At 46.7% G+C, this 18,099-nt stretch overlaps 1 protein-coding gene across 3 annotated transcripts in view; it reads left to right on the top strand.

Moving 5' to 3' along the window:
* Positions 1-18,099, top strand: part of Cacna2d4 (calcium voltage-gated channel auxiliary subunit alpha2delta 4) — a 102,303-nt gene that overhangs the window by 15,630 nt on the left and 68,574 nt on the right. For all 3 annotated transcript variants that reach the window (XM_021650565.2, XM_060384030.1, XM_021650566.2), the window contains exons 7-13: positions 11,659-11,719; positions 12,263-12,413; positions 14,016-14,090; positions 14,380-14,469; positions 14,561-14,674; positions 15,046-15,124; positions 17,074-17,207. In XM_021650565.2, the coding sequence (XP_021506240.2) occupies positions 11,659-11,719; positions 12,263-12,413; positions 14,016-14,090; positions 14,380-14,469; positions 14,561-14,674; positions 15,046-15,124; positions 17,074-17,207 (704 nt within the window). The remainder of the gene's footprint in view (positions 1-11,658; positions 11,720-12,262; positions 12,414-14,015; positions 14,091-14,379; positions 14,470-14,560; positions 14,675-15,045; positions 15,125-17,073; positions 17,208-18,099) is intronic.

Below are 18,099 nucleotides of genomic sequence, written 5' to 3' on the forward strand. Positions count from 1 at the left end.
CTCTCTCTGTTGCAAAGAGAATCTTCTTTAATTAAGAATGAGAGCTGCACTTATCTGTGGGTATAAGAATAAAGGCTTAGGATGCAACCATGCTAGTTTAATGAAGTGATGGTAGAAAGTTCGCCTCAGAGCCCCGTTACCTCACTAGCCCCAGTAAGCTAAATAGGTTTCCAGAACCAGACATGATTTCCCCCTGTTGAGAGGACCTTAAGTCCAATTAGACAGGTGTTGGTTACCACCAAGACATGAATGCCATTATCACACTCTCAGGGATATCTTACCATACTCGTCATTATTGTGGATGGTGGGTGTCACAGCTAGGTAGGGCTCTTGGGATCTAGCACTGAACCTTCTGGCATTTTGAAAACAGAGCCAGCTCAGATCTTCTGAGTCCTCTGTGAAGAGTATGATGTCGTCAGCAGTAAGGACTAATGGGAAGTAACCAAGGACAAGGACAATAGCCAACATAGTTTTGAGAGTCTTACAGAACTACTGAGCAGCAAATCAAAAGGGAGTTTCACATGTGGTACTGGAGGCTTTGTCATGGCTCATAAGGAAAGCATTGTCAGCCCAAGTGGCATAATGTGTGTATGTTATTTAGACATACATGTATGTATAAATATACATAAAGTTTTGTGCTACGTGTAATTTTAGATGACTTACTATGAGTCCTTATGGCTTTTCAAACATCCTTAGGGTTCTTTTCTCTTCTTTCCTCCCTCTTCTTCTGTACTGACCTCTCTCCTCCTCCCCAATTAAAGTCCCTTTCCATGTTTTTCCCATTTCCCTCTTCATAACACCTATATTTGCTGACTCCCTCTATAGTGCCCCTGCCATGGTCCCTTTTTATTTTCTTAGTTTCTGCAGTTACTCCAGATTGTATAGTCACATCTGCATATTCAGAGCTAGCAACCACACATGAGAGAGAGAGAGAGAGAGAGAGAGAGAGAGAGAGAGAGAGAGAGAGAGAATGTGCAACATTGTCTGTCTGGTCTGGCTTACCTCACTCTGTATAGTTTCTGGTTCTTCCCATCCATTTACCTACAAATTTCATTATTTTATTTTTATTTACAGCTGAATAGTATTCCAGTGTGAGAATATACCACATTTTCATTATCCATTCATCATGGGAAAATGTACCACAGTTTCATTATCCATTCATCAGTTGATGGACATCTGGTTTGTTTCTATTTCCTGGCTACAATGAACAGAACACCAATGAACACAAACATCTGTATAGTGAGATACAGAGGGTTTTTTTGTTTTTTTTATTTGTTTGTTTGTTTGTTTGTTTTACGTATACACCAAAGAGTAGCATAGCTGGATCACGTACTACAACTGTGTCTAGCTTTTTAAGGAACGTCCACCATGATTTTCATAGTGGTTGCTCCCGTTTGCATTCCCACCGGCAGTGAATAACTGTTCCTCTTCTTCCACATCCATGCTAGCATTTGTCATTGTTAATGTTGTTGCTGTTATTTTAATCTTAGCCTTTCTTATTGGGGTAAATTGAAATCTCAAAGTAGCTTTAGTTCACCTTTCCCAGATAGCTAAGGATGTAAAACATTTTAAAGAAATGTCTCTCAGCCATGTGTACTTCATCTTTTGAGAATTTTGTTTTGTTTCCTATCTCGTTTTTTTACGGGTAGTTTGCTTTCTTGTTGTTTAGTTCTCTTTTGTATATTCTAGACATTAGCCCTGTGTTAGATGTACAGCTGGTAAATATTTTTTCACACTCAGTAATCTACCTTTTTCACACTCTGGAATGGAATATTATGCAATGTATCAGGTCTTTGGTTGAGGCTTTTATGCATCTGGAGTTGATTTTTGTGCAGAGTGTTCTCCAGTGTGGACTGTTGGCCTCTGTCAAAATTCAGATGGCTGTAGGAGTGAGGGCTCACACGTGGGTCCCCCTGATCCAAGTGTCTGTGTTTATGCCCGTGCCATGCTGTTCTTTATTGCTGGAGCTCTGTACTGTGACTTAATCCAGGATTAAGCTAATGTATGTTTCCCTTTCTACGCGCAAGCCTTCCCTTAGTGTGTCGTGGAAGGCAGAACTAGTAGCAACTAACTCCCTCGATATCATTTATTTCTCAGAGGATTGTCCTAGTTCCTTGCCCACTTTCAACCTTTTGGTACTAATGTGTAACTGTGGTGTTGTAATATTTCCACACTGGCACACCTTTAATAAATCAGTCCGTTGACTTCTGGCCTCCTAAGTTCTGATGAGAAATCTCCTGATTATCTTATTAACAAATCCCTTCTTCTCTGATGCTTTAAAAATTGTCTCCTTGTCTCTGATTCATAGAATTTGGCCCTTTATGTTGATCTTACTTTAAAGTTGAGGGGGGGTTATATTTTCATACATCATCAATGTTATACTTGGGCAATTATATTTATATACTTCATGAAATCTGAGACACTTGGGGGCATTATTTTTTCAAATAGCCTGTCTTTCTCTTGGTCTCACTCTTCTCTTTCTGGGACTCCTCCAAAGAACTGGTGGTCAGCCCAGTGCTGTCCCGTGGATCCCTTAGATCTCTGCACTCTTTGCTAAACTTTGTACTTCCTTCCTTCACACTCAATAATCTCTATTGTCCTGTCTTTGCTTTCACTGACTGTGTTTTCCGTCTGTCAGAATCTACCTTTGAAACTGTGTAGTCAGTTTTTTTGTTTTGCTTTTTCCTTTTAGACTCCAAATTTTCTTTTTTATTTCATTTTTGAACTTCTTTTTTTTTTTTTGCTGGTATTTCATTTTGTTCATATGTTGTTGCTCGACTTTCCTCAGACCTTCCTTTGTTCCTTTGCATGTCTTGAAGACTGTTGCAAAGACTTTGTCAATATATCTGTCATGTGGTGTTTTTCATAGATAGTTTCTACAAACTCTTCACCCCACCCTTGAATGGGCCACACTTCCCTGTTCCTTTGTCTGCCTGGTGTTTTGTTTTTGTTTTAATTGAAAAGCAGGCATTAAAATCCAGTACGGTAGTAATCCTGGAAATCAGATTCCATTCTCGATGGTTTGCTATTGTTTGGTCTTTTCATTGCTCTAGGCTAACTCTGAACTGAGGATCAGTCTGAAGTATAGATTTCAGGTCTCAGCTCTTTCTGATCACATGCATGGTCACCTTACAATTTTCTCTCTCTTTTCAAATTAATTTCTCTATCTATTCACTTCACATCCCTCTCAAAGCCCCTCCCCTCCTTCCCCCTGGTCCCGCCCTCCCTCTCTCCTCTCCCATCTCCTCAGAAAACAAGATCTCTCTCTCTCTCTCTCTCTCTCTCTCTCTCTCTCTCTCTCTCTCTCTCACACACACACACACACACACACACACCAGTTCATCAAGTCTCATCAGGACTGAGCTTATCCTCCTCCCCTGAGGTCTGGTAAGGCAATCCTGCCAGGATGGAGTGACCAAAAAGCAGGCAACAGAGTCCACGTCAGAGTCAGCCCCCACCACTCCTCTTACTAGGGGACCCACATGAACCCCGAGCTGTCCATTGTTTATGTCTATGTAGGGGGCCTAGGTTCAGTCCATGCATGGACGTTGGTTGTTGCATCAGCTTCTGCAAGCCCATCTGGGCCCTGGTTAGTTGGCTCTGTTGATCTTCTTGTGGAGCTCTTGTCACCTCCATGCTTCTTGACAACTCCACTCTTTTACAAGACTCCCTACACATAGCCCACTGTGTGGCTGTGAGTCTCCAAATCTGTTTAGATCCAATGCAGGGTGGAGCTTCCCAGAGGACAGCTATGCTAGGTTCCTGTCTGTGAACATAGCACAGGAGACAACTTCCTGAACAGAACACCAATATCTCAGGCTCTAAGATGAACAATTAATAAATTGGACCTCTTGAAACAGAAAAGCTTCTGTAAAGTGTAGGACACCATCAAATTAAGCGGAAGGGAAAAGATCTTCACCAATCTTATATCCAACAGAGATAGTATCCAAAATATACAAAGAATTCAAGAAATTAAACACCAACAAACCAAATACTCCAATTGAAAAATGGGGTACAGAGCTAAACAAGAGATTCTGCTGAGGAATCTCTAATGGTGGTTTTAAAATATTCTTCCCTTTAATGCGTGGCTCCAAAAATAGCAAAGTGAGTCAATGGAAGGGATATACCTGGTCTTTAAATTTCCTAGAAGTAACTCGGGCTAGGAGAAAGGACTCACACCAAAGTGGAATGTGCAACAGAGATGGCCAGCGGTCTTCATGTGTGTACCACGATAACCGGATTCAGCAACCAGAGCAGGATCCTGTTTTTGGAACACAGGGTCTTTGGGGCCAACCTCAACTCCTGTAAGCTATGTTAGCTCTCTAAGAATACCGGCACAGCTGCCTGCCACAGGGCTGACAGGGGAGGTGGGCTGCTACTATGCCAAAAGCTGGAACTGATAGACACTAACTGCAATTTACCGTCAAAGAACTCTCCCCCAAGTGGAAAGCCTTTAATAGACTCCAAAGCTCCAAAATAGTGATATCAGACATACTCAAACCGTGCAATTATTGTCTAGGTGGGCCGGCTCCCAGTGCCTCCTACTCTGCCATCTTATCTTCCAGAATGTTTTCTCTGCTTCCCTTGTTTTAAATTGTAGAAACCCGGCTTAGTATACTCCCTCTTAGAACTTGCTTTTTCATTTAGTTGGCTGCCACCAGGATTGGCCTGGGTTTTTGCATCTTCAATGTCACCGTCTCTCCAACCTCTTTATCACCTATGGGCTGCTTCGCACTCTTGTCTTTCACTTTTAGGGTCAGTATTGCTATATCTATCTATCTGTCTATGTATCTATCTATGTATCTATCTATGTATCTATCTATCTATCTATCTATCTATCTATCTATCTATCTATCTCTCCTGTGTGTGTGTCTGTGTGTATGTGTGTGCAGGCACACGTGACAAAGAGGATCTCCAGCATGTTAAGAGTTCCACCACTGAACTCTGTCCTCACCTTGTGAGTGTTCTTATGCATGTCACTTGAGGCATATTGCAGGAATTTCCCTTGAGGCTGTACCTGGGAATAAATTTTCTAAGTCTTAAGATATTTAGGTATCCAACTTCGGAAGACATATTATTTTCCAAAATGATTGTATCATCTATATTCTTTTAAAGTAATGAATGAGATATCCTGCCGATTCACACTCTGAGTATTGTTAAACCTTAAAATTCTCTGTTAGTCTAGGATGGTACTTCACTGTGATCTGACATCACAGTTTCCTGATCATGCAGTAAGAACAGCACCGCTCCAATCATTATTAGCAGTGTGCATTCCCTCCCTGTGAAAGGCAGATGGCATTTTGCCCACTTAACTCTTGGATTTTCTGATGTTGACCCCTACTTGCTTTCGTATGGTCTTAGTGTTTCTGTTGCTTTTTTGAAACACCATGACCAAAAAGCGAGTTGGGGAGGAGAGGGTTTATTCTGCTTACACTTCCACATCACTGTTCATCACCAAAGGAAGTCAGGACAGGAACTCAAACAGGGCTAGAACCCAGAGGCCGGGGCTGATGCAGAGGCCATGGAGTGGTAGTGCTTGCTGGTTTGCTCAGCCTGCTTTTCTTATAGAACCCAGGACCACCAGCCCAGGGATGGCACCTCTCACAATGAGCTGAGCCCTTCCCTGTTGATCACTAATTGAGAAAATGCCTTACAGCTGGATCTCATGGAGGCATTTTTTTTTCAACTGTAGGTCCTTCCTCTCTGATGACTCACTGTGAGTTTTGACACAAAACCAGCCAATGCATCTATTAATAACCTGACTTGATTTCAGCAAATCCCTTCATGCATTGCTCCGTTGGACTCATTAATATTTTGTTTAAGACTTTTGTATTTATACTTTTGTGGTGGTTTGAATAGGAATGCCCCCCCATAGACTTATGTGTCTGAATGGCACTGGAAGTTGGACTGAATGTGTTTCTGCATTGTGGTATGCCTACAAGCCTATGGGGGCCAGGGAATGTGGTGGTTTGAATAGGGATGGTCTCCATAGACTCATGCGTTTGAATGCCTGGCCCATAAGGATTAACACTATTAGGCCCAGAGGCAGAGGCAGGCATATCTCTGTGAGTTCAAGACCAACCCAGTCTACACAGTGAATTCTAGGCCAACCAGGGATACACAGTGAGACCCTATACTAAAAAGAGAAAAAAGAAAAAAGGAAAAAATTAAAAAAATATATCAGTGTCATGTTAAACAAATTGAAATTGTAAGTTTGAGTTTCTACAAACATGATTGAGTAAATGTACTTGTATACTTGAGCATATTCTGGATATATGCCCAGAAGTAGTATTGCTGGATCTTGAGGTAGTACCAGTCCTATTCTTCTAAGAAAGCACCAGATTGATTTCCAAAGTGGTTGTACAAGTTTACATTCCCACCAGCAATGGAGGAGGGTTCCCCTTTCTCCACAGCTTCTCCAGCATGTGTTGTCACTTGAGTTTTTGATCTTAGCCATTCTGATGGGTGTAAGATGGAATCTCAGAGTAGTTTTGATTTGCATGTCCCTGATGACTAAGGACGCTGAATATTTCTTTGTTTTTCTGCCATCCGACATTCCTCTATTGAGAATTCTCTGTTTAACAATGGTTCTATATGTTTGTTGTTGTTTTTTTTTAATGACTAATCATGCTTTCAAAAGAAGAGTCATTCTAGTCTTATTCAAATACTTCCAGAAACCACAAAAAGAGAAGACACTTTCCAACCTAGTCTATAAAGCTAAGAAAAATTTGAAAAAATCTAGTAAGGACAGTACAAGAAGTGATTTTTTTTTTCAAGATGGAAAGACTGACAGACACACAGGAGAGAGAAAATGAGAATGAAGCCCAGTCTGTAGTCCAGGTTGGTCCCAAGGTCTCTATGTAGCTAAAAATGATTTTGGATTCTTTTTTTTAAAGTTATCCTTTTATTACATTTGTGTGTTCACTTGGCTGGCACACACATACCATAGCACCAGTGCAGAGGTCAGAAGACAACCACAGGACTCACTTTTCTCCTTCGTTCTATGGGCCCCCAGGGATTATACTTACCATCATGCGCCTCTGTCCCATAAGCCAGCTCACCAGCCTGGCCTTGGGCTCTGGATCCTCCTATCTCCACCTCCTTAGTGCTGGAATTACAGGCATGCTCCATGATGCCTGCTCTATGTGGTGCTGGGAATAGAACCAGGGCTCTGAGCATCCTAGACAAACACTCCGCCAACCCTGCTACCTCCCCAGCCAGATTTTCCTGATTTCTCCAGCGACGTTCTAGTTATGTGAGGTGTATTTTTAATTTCCAAACACACAGAAATTTCAATTTTTTTTTTCATCATAATTTCTTAACCCTGGCTGGAGAGACAGCTCAGTGGGTAAGATGTACATTATCCATGAAGAGGAGCCAAATTCAATTCTCGGCACTGGTTGTCAGGGTGGCTCACAAAGGCCTGTGATTCCAGCTTCAGGGGTATCCTGAACACTTGGCCTCCTTGGAAACTGGTAATCCTGTGCATAGAATTCACACACGGACCCCCGCACATAGACCTAAGTAAAAACAACACAGTAAATTTCTAGCTCAGTTGCTCTGTGATCTGTGTGGTAATAACTGAAGTTAGTGGAAATGAATTTTAATGGCCCTGGTACATCTCGAGCTGTTGAGCATCCTGTGTGTGCTTAAGAAGGATACGTGAGATCGTTCTGTCAAAAGCAGACCCTATGTCTTTGGCCCTGTCGTATTGAGTGTTTTGCTTTTGTTTTCTATGTCTCCGTTGCTTTGTATGCTTATTGTCTGACTTTTCATTATTCCCCCGACACTTCATTTTAAATTTCTCTCTTAGATGTCGTAGAATGGCACCCACATGATATATTTTCCATCCCTTTGTTTTTAGCCCTTTAAAGTCATTTTACCTTAACCATACCTCTTAAAAATACTTTATAGCTCTCACATTTTTACCCAAATGGACAATCTTTCGTTCTCCCTGACAAGTTAATGGTATTTGCATTTTTTGTGCTTCTTGATCTGTATGATCTAATTTTTAAGTTTCTTACTAGTCCCAATGTTTTTACTTTTTCTTTTTCAACTGCTACCCCTTTTGATAAATCTCCCTTATCCATTATCCTCCCCCCTCTCTGTGTAGCCATTTGAAAATCAGCTCCCCACCTGTTCCAATCCTTCTGGCAATTACTCTACAATCTCATCAGACATTTTCAACACAACAGAACATTTCAAATTCGTATTATTCTCTTCCTCCCAAAGGAATTCCTTCCAAGAAAGGACTTCAGAACTTCCATGCTCCTGACCCCTTCCCTGTCCTCCTGACCCCGCCCCTGTCCTGATTTCACTCTGCCATCCCATCAACTAACATTTCAAAGTTTTCGTCCCCACAGACGATCACTGGGACTTGACTTAAAAACTGCTGCTTCTGTTCACCATCCCTTTGCGCATCCTGGGCTGTTTCTTCCAGGTTATTTTCCCCCTTGCAGAAACGAGCTCTCCGAAGAGTCCTCTCTAATGATAAATGGCCTCCAAGTGCGCCTCCCTGCAGATGAATCCTCCTGCCCTCACTCTCCAGTGATGCCAGTGATGCTTCTAACAAAGAGCATCCCCACCGCTAGAGCCCTGTCCTTTCAGCATCCTAAAACTGCGTTTTCTCTTCTGGCTCCCGCTGGTGCTGAAGAAATCTGCTATCCATTTAGCTGCTGTTCCTTTTCCAGGTGCTTTTTGAGATGTGACTGTTTTCCCTAGGACGTTCTGCAGCTTCATGCATATTCATGAGGACATCTTTTTTGACAGATTGAAATACATTGTGCCTTCTAGATATGTAAGTTGGGTTATCTATTCTAGAAAATTTGTCAGCATCTCTTTTTTTGGGGGGAGAGGGGTATATTGTGTTTGCAAGTATGTGTTGTATATGCATGTATGTGTTGTGTGTGCTGTGTGTGCATGTGTGTGCAAACATGCAATGATCATGTGTGTGGCGGATAGAGGTTGGCAACAGGTGTGTTTCTCAATGTGCTAGGTCTCATTAGGAGGACAAGGTCTCTCACTGGACCTGGAATCTACTTATTTGGCTGGACCACCTGGCCAGCAAGTTCCCAGGGTCCTCCTGTCTCTGCTTACACCAGCGCTGGGATTACAGGCACAGGAAACTACAGCAGAGCTGTTACATGGGAGAGGGTGCTGGATACCCACACCCATGTTCTCAAGCACGTGAGGCAGGTACTTTACTGATATAGTCATCTCTCCAATACCCCTCCCCCAACATCTCTTTAGTCATTCTCTTCCTCACAGCTCTCCCTTTTTTCCTTTCTGCACCTCCAGCAGGGTATTTGCTAGATCTTCTCATTCTAGAATCAACAAAACTCTGGACAAATCTTCCAAATGTTGAATTTTCTCTTTCCCTGTTTCATTTTCTTACTAGGATATGTCTTATCACCTGAACTTTTTTCATTTTTAAAAGTCCCATAATTTTAAAACCATTTCTTCTTTCTTTCTTCTCCTTTTTCTTTTTCTTCTCCTCCTCCTTCCCCTTCCCCTTCCGCTACCTCTTCCTCCTCCTCCTTCTCCCCTTCTTCCTCACAGGGTGTTCACTATACAGCCCTGACTGACTAGCCCCCAACTCATAGAGATCCTCCTGCCTCATCATCTGAGTGCTAGGATTAAAGGTGTGCTCCGCAATGCTCTCTCTCTCTCTCTCTCTCTCTCTCTCTCTCTCTCTCTCTCTTTGAGATAGGGTCTCTCTATTACATACCTCTTGTTATCCTGAAACTTGTTATTTAGACCAGGTTGGCCTGGAACTCACAGATCCACAGGCCTCTGCCTCCCGAGGGCTGGAATTAAAAGCAAGTGCCATCATGCCTCCATGTTTCTTTATTCTTCATCTTCTCTCATTGGATGTCCTGTGGGGCTTCTCAAACACACTGTGTTCATCAGTCTCTCCTCGCTGTGACAGAATACCTGAAATAAGCAGCTTTATTTCAGTTCATGCTGTCAGAAGTTTTAGTCCATGGTCACCTGGCCCTGTCACTTTGGACCCGTGACAATATAGGACATCATGGTAGAATACGCAGTAAAACAAAAGTACTCACCTTATGGTGTCAGGGAAAGCAAGAGGAAAAAAAGGGGCAAGGTCCCAATACCCACTTCAAGGTATACACCAATGACCAAGCTTCCTCCCACTAGAGAACCACTTCAAGATTCCCTTCAGGACACCATGGGGTGGAGACAGGCCTTCAGTAGACAAGCACTTGGGAACATTTCAGACCCAGATGATGTCACATGCCCAGCCTGTATTTTGCGTTTGGTGGCTACACCATCTGTAACTCTCAGGAAGATGCATCCGATAGCCTTGATTTCACTGCCTCTCACACTTGCTTCTCGTGGCTTTGCTATCTTCATGTATGAGCTTCACGTGTGAGCCAGTGATGCTCATATGTTCTCTAAGGAAATCCTGTTGGCATGAAACCATACGGGGAGGAGGGATAGAGGGCTGGGGAAGGAGAATGGTTGAGAGAGAGGGAGAGAACTTTTGTTCCTGTTTTGACTTGAACGTAAGGCATTCAGGACTGTCAATGCCTTCTTCTAAGGTTTTGATTCAGGCTGAGAAGATACGCTCAGCTACTCCTTAACACTGTTCTGAGACCAACTTTCCCATGACCCCACTGCTGTCAATCTGAGAATAAGTTTCCCATGACCCCACTACCATCAGTCTGAGATCACTTCCCACAACCTGGCTGCTGTCAGTGGGGTCTTGGGAGGGCTTCTCTCTTCCGGTCACCTGTAGCCTAAGCCAACGCCAAGCCACACACATCCCATCAAGCCTGCCCTTTGCTCCTGCCCTGTTTCCTTCCTTCAATACCTTGGCTTCTGGCAGTCCCGTTCCCCCCTCCCTCACCCTTAGGACTCCATTCATACTTGGTGATCTCCGGAATGGCCCTGAAGGCTCGGCTTCTTTTCATCCCACCTGCCTCCAAGCCAGAAGTCCCTCGGAGGCAGCTAGACTGCTGGGTTCACTGCAGGGCTTTGTCTAGCCCTAGCACTGCAGATTACAGTCCTGTCTGTCCTTTTCCCTCATTTTGAACCCATTATTCCTGATTATGAAGGTCTTTGTGTGTGTGTGTGTGTGTGCACTTATCCCAATTAATGTTTCGATGCAAAGACAAAATCCACCCTCTGAGCTCTGCTAGGGTTCAAGCGAGGTCTCTCATGCCCTTCCTTTCCTCCAGGAGACAGCTGTTCAACACCTACTCCGCTTGGTGCCTGAGTTCCTGACATCAAATTACTTAGTACCATTTTTTTTTTCTCAGCCCAGGAGGGACCATACATGCTAATGAGCCACCTGGCTGGGGTGAGAGCAGGTCACAGCACTGGCTCTCACAGTGATGCCAATGGCCAGATGGCTCTCACATCTCTTTTTCCACCATCTGATATGAGGCTTAGCCTCACAAATGAGCCCCGGGCACGTGCAGGGGTCCCTACTCTGGGTTTTTACAGTTTTGATAGTGGCCTCCATCCTTGCCTGCTGCCTTAGTTTTCAGGGTGTCATTTAGTGTCCTCACCATTGTTCTCAATATTGGAAGCCGAACCTTCCCTGGAGGTCCTGGAAATTCTGGGAGCCAGAAATAGCCAGGGCCTCCAGGCAGCTCACTGAGCTGGTGAGAAGTGCAACCTTTATTTCCCCAGGGATAAAGTGGACACCTGATGAAAACGGAGTCATTGCCTTTGACTGCAGAAACCGTGGCTGGTAAGCATTCCCAGGGAAGAGGTACTGTGCCCCAGCATTTATCTTTCCTCCCTTAGGCTTCACCCAGCTTTCCTGCCCCCTCCCCTACCCAGAGGCTTAGGGAGGAACATCCCTGACTTAATCCAACCCAGGAATGGGAAGATTTGCTGGCTACACTCCTCACTCGCTCCCCACTGTCTCCAACCCAGACCTCCTTCTAATACCCAAGCCTGTCTCCAGATCAGCCTGCCTCCAGCCCTGCTCTTGCCAAACCCTTGACCTGGTAGGTCAGCCTCATGTTTGAGCCCCCTTCTTTCCTGCTGCCAGGCCCTCGGGGGGCCTGGCTGTCCTCTGCCAAAAATGAGAGGTCTTACTTCCAATCTCCCTATGCCAGTAGCCTCAGCGGCCAAAGGTTACAGCACACAGTGAAACCTGGGGACAATGGGGCACTGCCTAAGCTTGGGGAAACCCATGGGCCAGACCAAATTAATGAGCTGGAGGCTCCCAGCCAGGTGGCAGCACCGGCCTTGGCCTGCTTCCCATTTACGTTTCCCTCTGCTAAAGGTACATACAAGCGGCCACTTCTCCCAAGGACATAGTGATTCTGGTGGATGTGAGCGGCAGCATGAAGGGCCTGAGGATGGCTATCGCCAAGCACACCATTACTACCATTTTGGATACCCTGGGGGAGAATGACTTCGTGAATATCATTGCGGTAATGGCGGCCTCACGTTCTGCAATTGCTCTTTGCTCTTACCTGTTCTGGGAGAAAAAAAAATTGTTTTTCCTGTACCGTAAGGGCCTGTGTTTCCAAGTTCAGGTGCTTCCCATCACATAAGGACACCTTCCTCCACACTGGGAACTCTTGAACCAGCACCCATAGTCTGTCTTGGGGTGGCTTTATGAGGACCCTTAAAGTATCAGAAATATTATGTGAATGTGCACATCTCTCTTGGAGACCGCATTCTTCATCACTTTCTTGGTGTCTGGGCTCTGATACAGACCACCAGCCCTTGCGGTGCTCCCGTACCCTCCATGGGCTCCTGGCAGCATCACTGCTGGCAGCCTCCCCCCCCCCCCCCATTCACAGAAGGTCAAGGTCTTTGCCCCTTGATGTGTTATGAGTCCAGTTCTCTGGCTTTCCTTGTCCCATAAGCCCGGGTGCATAGGCAGGAAGGAGGTGCTTAAAGAAAGGGGGAGAGTGCTTTACAGTATATCAAAATAGGGGACCGCTTCAGCTCCGTGGAAGCAGCATTGGCAATCACAGTAGGGTGTCATTTTGAAGGCCACTTGATCGAGAATTCCTTGTCAGTCTGCATAGTTGCTGCCATTCTAGGCTGTTAGTGGAATTGTAGCATGTAGACATGCTTAGGCAAAGGGGTCTTGCTTCACAATGATCCTGCTGGAGACCCAGGTCCTGAGTTGCTACCCAAGTGTTGCCCACGGTACCACTCCTAGTCATCACCCTCCCCGGGTTGACTTCCACCTCCATCTCGGAGCCTGTACAGACAAGATGGCCACAGAAACAGGTTCCATACTCTACCAGGGAGTGAGGGAGTACTGTCCCTCAGAGCCTGCAGCTCTCTGACCCATGGTCTGCCCTGCTTCCTCAGAGATACTCCTAGGAAGAACGCTCACTCCCAGAATTCCCGGTGTACCCCACAGCTCTTCCACGATGTAGCTACCTAGTCCTCTCTCTCCCCCTCTTACTTAAGCAGAAAGTAGATGAGGTACCCTAAAACAATCTATATTCTTACTACCAGGGAGATTAAGAAAAGGGGGCAGTAATAATTCATGTTTCTCCCTGTGGCTAGCTGAATAAACTGCCCATATGTATGCAGGCCAAAGAGCAAGAGCACGTTTGTAACTAGCTGTAATATAGGCTTGGTGCAAGCCTATACTATCAGGATTCCAGACACTGAGCCAATAACCATAAGTTAAATTCCAGGCCAGCCTGGGCTACATAACGAGGCCTTCCGCCAAACAAACAACAACAAACAGTAGTTTGGAATTCCCTGCGCAGGCTGGGGACGGATCTGTGCCAGGGAGGCTCTGGGGATTCATGGAAGGTGCCACGGCTGGTCTGAGTGCACGAAGGAATCCCCTCAGAGTGGCAGGTTCTCAGCACACCCTAGAACGCGCACCTCGCATCAGAACAAGAACTAGGGGAGCAGTTTTAGAGTCGAGAGTCTCTGCTTGCTCTGTTCAGACACCCCAAGACAGTACTGCGCAGTTCCCCGGGCGAGACACCCGTGTTTTCTCTCTCTCTCTCTCTCTCTCTCTCTCTCTCTCTCTCTCTCTCTCTCTCTCCTTTCAGTACAATGATTATGTGCACTACATCGAACCCTGCTTCAAAGGCATCCTGGTCCAGGCAGACCGAGACAACCGCGAGGTGAGTGTCCACCACAGCCAAAGCTGGGTTGGAAAGTATCTGTGAAGGCTGCTAACCAGAGCCCTGCCCACCACGCGGCCCCTGGGAAGAGCAAAGCAAGTCAGTGGTTACCCTGGACCGTCCATGCTCTGGTTAGCCTCAGCCTTGGCCCTTCTAGGAGGAGACATAGATGGGTGGCAAGCTATCCACACTTAGTCCATCTTTGGGCATTGGAGAAACGCGGACTCGAGGGAATGTGGTTGGCTGCACCGTGGAGCCTCTGAGCCTCATCTCGAATTTACCCCGACAGCATTTCAAGCAGTTGGTGGATGAACTGATGGTCAAAGGCGTGGGCGTTGTGAGTCAAGCCCTGATCGAGGCTTTCGAGATCCTGAAGCGGGTACCAGATGCTGGCGAGGCCTGGGAGGGCGGAGGGAGAGGGATTCCAGGTCATGTGGCCCATCGTGACAGACTCACCCCTGATTCCTCAGTTCCAAGAGTCCAGGCAAGGAAGTCTCTGCAACCAGGCCATCATGCTTATCTCTGATGGGGCCGTGGAAGACTATGAGCCCGTGTTTGAGACATATAACTGGCCAGACCGCAAGGTGACTCCTGCTGGAAGTCGGGGCGGGGAGGGGGAGGGGGGAGGAGGACCTCTCCTGATGCCAGGGGAGAGTTCTAAATCATGGTAATCTTGCGTTCAGGTATGTTCTCATAGCTGTAGCCACCTGGGCCCAGAGGAGGAATGCAAGAGGCTGTGGGGCAAAGGAGCAGCATGGTTTTGACACATAAGAACTGCTCCATGCTCACCAGGACCCTGGCAGTTCATGTCCTTGTCAGGGCCTCCGAACTTTCTCTAACCCAAGGGGATTCAACCAGAGTGCCCAGAACAGAGACAGGCACGGCCCTAGCTCCAAGCCCTTCACCCATGACCCCGATGCTGCCTGCAGCTGCTGAGCCCATCTCTTGTGGACAGGTCCGAGTTTTCACTTACCTTATCGGAAGGGAAGTGACGTTTGCTGACCGCATGAAGTGGATTGCCTGCAACAACAAAGGTAAGGGAATTTAGCTGAGTGCCCAGCAGTCCGGTGGGGCGGCAATACCTCGGGCAGGCTTCCTCAGGATGCAAAAGTCCATCCCCCACCGTTTGGAGAAAGTGAGGACAGACTTCTCTGAAGCTGGAGGAGAAAACCATCCGAAATGCCAACGAGAGGCCGCTGACCCAGGGTGTACCCAAGGGCGCTGTCTCCTCCAATAAAGCCTTGTGCAAATACACAACACAGAAGGGACCTATGTTTTCAATGTCAGCTCTCTTATGCCCCGCCCACCTTCAGTCCTCCTGTGGCAAATTAAAGCCCTGACCCTGTTCGAAGACAAGAGCGAAAGGTCACCTTTCTTCTTCTTCTTCTTCTTCTTCTTCTTCTTCTTCTTCTTCTTCTTCTTCTTCTTCTTCTTCTTCTTCTTGTGCACACATTAGTGAAATGCACGAATGTGTGTGTGTGTGCATGTGTGTGTGTACATTTGTGGAGGCCAGAGGACCTCAGGAGGAGTCGTTCCTCAGGAAGGGCCATCCATCTTGGTATTTTGAAACAGGATTTCTCCTACCACCTGAGCTAGACTGGATAGCTGGAGAGCCTCGGGGATCTACGCCCTCCTGCCTCTTGGCACTGGGATTTCAAGGGCAAGCCGCCACACCCAGCTATTTAAATATGTGTGTTCTGGAAATAACACTTGAGATGATATTTATTTATTTATTTATTCTGTGTGTGTGTGTGTGTGTGTGTGTGTGTGTGCATATGTGCGTGCCTGTCTGTGCACATACCCGAACACATGCATGCAGAGGTCAGAAAACAACCTGCAGAAGCTGCTTCTCTCCTGGAGATTCCAGGGATTGAACCTACTGGGTTGTCAGACTTCTTGGCAAGTGCCCCTACCCACTGAGCCATCTTACCAACCCGATTTAGAAGTTTTATGAGAAAAGCTGTTGTTAGGTAGCCCCAGATGACCTCAAGTCATGGTGATCCTCCTGCCTCAGCCTCCTGGAATTGCATGTACAGGTTACCACACCCAGCAGGTCAGCACTTCCTCTGGGATCATTGTGTGTGTGTGTGTGTGTGTGTGTGTGTGTGTGTACCAACAGTTCTCTTCTACCTGGGATCAGAACCCAAGGCCTGGGCTTGGGTTGCAATTCTGTTGATTCGACAAAAATTTCCTGAGCATATACTTTGTACCTGGTGTTGTTTGAGGGATGTGGCTCAAGGGTGATAAGACAAATGGCTCAGCCTTGGTCCTGATGTAGCCAGCACATAGACCTTGGTTTCAGTGTGATGTAAGTGTGCCATCATGGCGCTGAGGCGTGGGCTGGCCAGGGTTCAGGGCAACAATGGCAAAGATACTTTCCCCAGTGGGGAAAGGCCTTGCACGTTGAGGGAAGAGCACGCTCTAGGAGTCTGTGGCAGGAGGCACGGTAGAGAGGAGGGCTGCCCCATCTTGCTGGCATGTGGAGTGAATATGTTGGCGAAGTGGTGGGCCATGAGATTAGAAGGTGCTAGACCATTCACAGCCTCGCCAGCCAGGTGCCCTTTCCAGAACCGCCGCAGCTACCCTGAAAAGAACGAAACAGACTGCTCCATAGCCTGAGCAGGGCTGGAGACGGAGGAAACCTAGGAGCTATAGACGCAGGAGGACAAGGGCCACCACCTTGTTGGGGTCCCCGAACAGATTCTCAGAGAACATAACATGTGGGCGACTCGGTGGGCACCACTGCCACAACCGAGGCCCCCACTAGGGTTTGGGGGGGGCATGAGCAGTGAGGAGATTCCTCCAAGATCTTCCCAATGGAGCAGGAAAGGCCTTCGTCTTGTACTAGGGGACAAGCCATTTCCTCCAGCAAAGAGGGAGACCCAGCTAGGAGCACCCAGAAGCTGGCAGTGAGTAGGGCCCTGTGCAGGGACCAAGTGGACCTCTTTTGCATCCCACGATCACACCACCTTCTCCTCTCCAGGCTACTACACACAAATCTCCACACTGGCCGATGCCCAGGAGAACGTGATGGAATACCTGCATGTGCTCAGCCGTCCCATGGTCATCAACCACGACCATGACATCATCTGGACAGAGGCATACATGGACAGCAGGGTGAGCATGGTGATGGCCCCAGAAGGGCAGGGAGGTCCCGAGTTAATAGAAGGCGCAATGCTGGTGCAGAGAGGCCAATAGTGTGCCCCCGTAGGAGGAAATATGAAGGGTGATGACAGCCCTCTGTACCCTCCTTCTCCTTGAAGCCCTCAGCCCACCCCCAGCACCACTTTGTGCCCAGTTACCACAGAGGCCTAGATCCCCACCCAATAGATACCCCACCCCTGTGTTCCTTTCTACTCTGCATTACCCAACTTATTGTCCCTTCCCACCTATCACGGAAGAAAATGTTCACACGGGTGAACATTTTATGATGGCCATTCTGTGCTTCCTGCATTTCACGGGCCGGAAGAAGCAATGTCTTATACCGAAGGATAAATATCCAAGATAGGAGGTCACTGGAGATGTTTTGGGTAAGGGAGACCTACCTGCCTCTTCCCAAATCACATCCTGTATGCAGCCACCTACCTGCCTCAGAGACAATATACAAACCAGGATTTAGACCTGACAGCACTGGCTTAGAGAAGACAGAAGTGGAGAAGGAGCATAGAGGTTTAGCCATGAGCATCTTAGCTGGTCACAGGGACCCAGGTCCTTCCTGTAGCCACCTCTACCCCCAGGCTTAGCCCCATCCTCCTATTTCTAGGGGCTAGTGGTGGGCGGTTATGCTTCGCCCCTTGAAGGAGACCCCTCAGGGTCCCTCCTGGCCCACACACACGCTTACCTTTTACTGACCTCCATCCCAAGCTGACCTCCCCACCCAAGCGGCAGAGGTAGTGAGAAGACACACTTTTCAGCTTTTTCTTCTTTTGTTTTCTGTGTCTGAGGACAAGGGCATACTTATTCTAGCATGTAAACCATCTTGCCGTGCTGGGCACAAGAGCTTCAGGAA

Source organism: Meriones unguiculatus, chromosome 5, assembly GCF_030254825.1.
Source record: "Meriones unguiculatus strain TT.TT164.6M chromosome 5, Bangor_MerUng_6.1, whole genome shotgun sequence".
Classification (NCBI taxonomy): Eukaryota; Metazoa; Chordata; class Mammalia; order Rodentia; family Muridae; genus Meriones; species Meriones unguiculatus.